General features: G+C 38.5%; 1 protein-coding gene across 1 annotated transcript in view; it reads right to left on the bottom strand.

Annotated features, from left to right (window-relative positions):
• Positions 1-3,582: 3,582 nt before the first annotated feature.
• Positions 3,583-4,396, bottom strand: part of LOC107092346 (ATP-binding cassette sub-family C member 9-like) — a 35,072-nt gene continuing 34,258 nt past the window's right edge. The window contains exon 16 of the mRNA XM_015386782.1: positions 3,583-3,763. Coding sequence (XP_015242268.1) covers positions 3,605-3,763 — 159 coding nt within the window. The 3' untranslated portion in view covers positions 3,583-3,604. The remainder of the gene's footprint in view (positions 3,764-4,396) is intronic.

The raw sequence follows: 4,396 nt of genomic DNA, 5'->3' as shown, positions 1-4,396 counted from the left end.
AAGAACCGCTGCTCTAGTCCTACTGTAGGCATGAGGAGAACCTTTGGTTTTATCCTCCTCATGTTTAATCATTTCCCTTCATCTCTTGGTGTTTTGTTGAAGCGTGTGATTAGTGAAGCCTTTAGTCACCATTCCTCTGTGTCCAAATGATCAGAATTAAATGACCTGTTGATGTTAATCTCATCAGGCAGTAGTTTGGAAGCAGATTACCGGCGGAAAATGAGTTGGAATTTGATCAGTATGGGAGGAACAGAGCAGCTTATGTTCAGATTCATGGACAGGTTTAATAATAAATACAGTCAAATGAGACCAAAACCTGCTAATGTATTCAGAGGGATGGACTCCATGGTTCTGAAAAATAAAAAAGTCTAATAAATGTATAGATAAACCAAACGATGCAGCTGCTAAGCCTGAGAACAGATTTAATGAGGTCCATCTCATCTGTTAATATTAATAATCATCTTTATTTCTCCTTGCAGCTCTGTGGACATTCCACTCTAATTGTTCCTCTGCATCTAATCCATCCTCAGGGAGCAGTGGGGATGGGACTGAGGGTCTGACTCAGAGGCCCAGAGGGGAAGTCTGCTGGATTCAAACCACACACTGGAAACATTTCGTAGGTAGATGAGATAGTTTGCCAATGGAATGAGTATTTTTACTCTTAAAATAAGATAATTAGACAATATGCACTTCTTATTTTAAGTGTAAATTGTCTCGTTCCATTGGCAAAATTTCTCTTTTACCTGCTCAATCCAAGAACAAATGCACTTATTTTAAGAATAAATGAATTATCTATATTCCGATTTTTTTCCAGTGCAGAACTTGCTCTAACCACTAGGTCTCCACCAGATGTTCACCAGATAGTTAAATATCTTGGTGTTTTGGTCCACAGATTGACAGACAGGCTGGTTGAGGGAACCGCTGGGCCTGGAGCTCTGAGAGAAGATCAGAGAAGCTCCTGATTTACAGTTTCCTCTGTGTTCTTCAGCTGTGGATCACGAGCAAAACATCAAGAAGCAAAGGAGAGCTGCTCCTCCAAACTGAAGGGATTCGGTTCTGACATTGGATCAGGAAGTGACCTCTGAGGATCCTTCCTCTGGAAGTAGAACCTTGTTGTTCCTACTGGGCCTTCAACCCGCACTGTAAAAAATCTAAATCTAGATAAGTCATTTTTTCCTAAAATAAGATAATTAGATAATCTGCACTTGAAATAAGACAATGCAATTGNTTTGAAGGTGTGGGGGATTGAGGTACGTCAACCCTGTTGGGACACAGAAGGGGGTTGGGCGGCTAAAAAGGTTTAAGAACCGCTGCTCTAGTCCTACTGTAGGCATGAGGAGAACCTTTGGTTTTATCCTCCTCATGTTTAATCATTTCCCTTCATCTCTTGGTGTTTTGTTGAAGCGTGTGATTAGTGAAGCCTTTAGTCACCATTCCTCTGTGTCCAAATGATCAGAATTAAATGACCTGTTGATGTTAATCTCATCAGGCAGTAGTTTGGAAGCAGATTACCGGCGGAAAATGAGTTGGAATTTGATCAGTATGGGAGGAACAGAGCAGCTTATGTTCAGATTCATGGACAGGTTTAATAATAAATACAGTCAAATGAGACCAAAACCTGCTAATGTATTCAGAGGGATGGACTCCATGGTTCTGAAAAATAAAAAAGTCTAATAAATGTATAGATAAACCAAACGATGCAGCTGCTAAGCCTGAGAACAGATTTAATGAGGTCCATCTCATCTGTTAATATTAATAATCATCTTTATTTCTCCTTGCAGCTCTGTGGACATTCCACTCTAATTGTTCCTCTGCATCTAATCCATCCTCAGGGAGCAGTGGGGATGGGACTGAGGGTCTGACTCAGAGGCCCAGAGGGGAAGTCTGCTGGATTCAAACCACACACTGGAAACATTTCGTAGGTAGATGAGATAGTTTGCCAATGGAATGAGTATTTTTACTCTTAAAATAAGATAATTAGACAATATGCACTTCTTATTTTAAGTGTAAATTGTCTCGTTCCATTGGCAAAATTTCTCTTTTACCTGCTCAATCCAAGAACAAATGCACTTATTTTAAGAATAAATGAATTATCTATATTCCGATTTTTTTCCAGTGCAGAACTTGCTCTAACCACTAGGTCTCCACCAGATGTTCACCAGATAGTTAAATATCTTGGTGTTTTGGTCCACAGATTGACAGACAGGCTGGTTGAGGGAACCGCTGGGCCTGGAGCTCTGAGAGAAGATCAGAGAAGCTCCTGATTTACAGTTTCCTCTGTGTTCTTCAGCTGTGGATCACGAGCAAAACATCAAGAAGCAAAGGAGAGCTGCTCCTCCAAACTGAAGGGATTCGGTTCTGACATTGGATCAGGAAGTGACCTCTGAGGATCCTTCCTCTGGAAGTAGAACCTTGTTGTTCCTACTGGGCCTTCAACCCGCACTGTAAAAAATCTAAATCTAGATAAGTCATTTTTTCCTAAAATAAGATAATTAGATAATCTGCACTTGAAATAAGACAATGCAATTGTGTTTACTGTTTGAATTTAAGTGTAAATTGTCTTGTTCCATTGGCAAAATGTCTCTTTTATCTCCACAATCCAAGAACAAATGCACTTATTTTAAGGAAAAAAACAACAAATTATCTAGATTTAGATTTTTTCTAGTGCAGGATCATCCTGACTGCGACTTTAACTAACCTTAACCCTTTTTTACAGAATGAAACCAGGTGGAACTAAAACTTTTCTACTTTAGGAGTTCTGGATGGAGCATATTTACAGATGAAGAAATTTTAAAACTTGTTTCCCTAAAAAAAAACTGTGCAATATGCTGAATGTGCAGTATTTCTCCCCCTGCATATAAGCCATCCGGATTGTACAGATTTTTATTTCTTATTTTTTTATTTCTTATTTTTATTTTGTTTTAATTCTATTTATCTTGATATACTGTATATAGCTGGATACACTGTATATATATTGCTTATTCCTAATGCACCTTTTTCCTCCCTGTTTGCACCTTCTGTAACTTCTATGCCAATATGTGACGAGTGAATTTCTCCGCTGTGAGATCAATAAAGCTCATCTAATGACTTAAAGTCGTAGGGAAATGGCTATTCCAACCGTTGCATTTCCAAATTTGATGCTATGACCAAAAAAATGACCGTTGATATATGACTGGCCGAATTTAGGTGTTCAGGCCAAAGTATAACTAACTGGCCTGGATAAGATAATGAAAAAAAAAAAAACAGATTTTAAGACAGGATTTATTTCTTTTTTATAGAAATATTTAAATTCCAAATATTTATATGTCTTTTTATTTTGGTATAATTGCTGCTCTAAGTGGGTTTCTCTGTCAGCTAAAGGCAGGTTTTAGAGTCTGTATAGTCCAGTTAATGATTAATCAATTACGACATTAATTGATGATCAATAATCAACTAATCTGCTTAATTGTTTCAGTCATGATCCACATCTCCTGGTCACCATGACAACCACAACAATATGGTTTTTCTGGGACGACATTCAGATGCTTCTAGGCACCACTCTAAAACCAAACGCAGCTCTCCAGGACCGGACTAAACCGGACCAGGTGGGAATGGACCCTCTGGTCTACCTGATGGGAGCGTGGATGATCTTGTTAAGCAGGTTGTGGTGCAGGTTGGTGGCTGCAGAAAGACCCAGGAACTCCACAGAGAGGGAGGTGATGAGGCACAGGGTGATTCCAGCGGCACACAGGACGAAGAACACGTGCAGGTAGTAGAGATCCTGCTGCAGGGTCACAGCAACAGGAGACACAATGAACAACAAAACTCTCAATATGCAAACCAGAACGACGGCTACTAAGAAACTGGAGTTAGATAAAGAAATGAGGAAACAGAGTATTCTGGAAATGTCAGAAAATAGGATATGAATCGTTTAGCACCAAAAATGATTAAATGAGAACACTGTTAGGGAAAAGAGTTTAATGCGGACAGAACCAGAGAAACTGGGTCAAATCTGTTGATCATTTCACTTCATTAATGTAAAGCGGTGATAAAAACAAATCATTGTTTAATCAGAGATCAGATTGTTTTTGTTGATCTCAGGATTGAACAGACGTCCAGTTCTACCATTAATAATCTGAACATTAAAGGTTTTATTTGTTAAAAATGTATAATAATCTACAATCTAATCATAATCATTGATTCCTAACATTTCTTTGTTGATATTTTTAATTGAGGTATAAAAATATGTCTTATTTATTGAAATAAAATATTATTGATTGTGGTTCATCAGGTTCTGAAAGTCTGACGGTTCTGCAGCTTTTCCATCCTGTTGCCACCGTTATGCTGCAGAGATCTGCATGTTTATTACTTCCTCGCATGGAGGAAGAAGCATTAAAAATGTTCAGACTGGGCGATT

Source organism: Cyprinodon variegatus, unplaced genomic scaffold (genome assembly GCF_000732505.1).
Source record: "Cyprinodon variegatus isolate N-32 unplaced genomic scaffold, C_variegatus-1.0 Scaffold376, whole genome shotgun sequence".
NCBI lineage: Eukaryota > Metazoa > Chordata > Actinopteri > Cyprinodontiformes > Cyprinodontidae > Cyprinodon > Cyprinodon variegatus.
The sequence above is the reverse complement of the archived record's forward strand: the minus strand, read 5'-3'. Positions and strand labels throughout refer to the sequence as shown.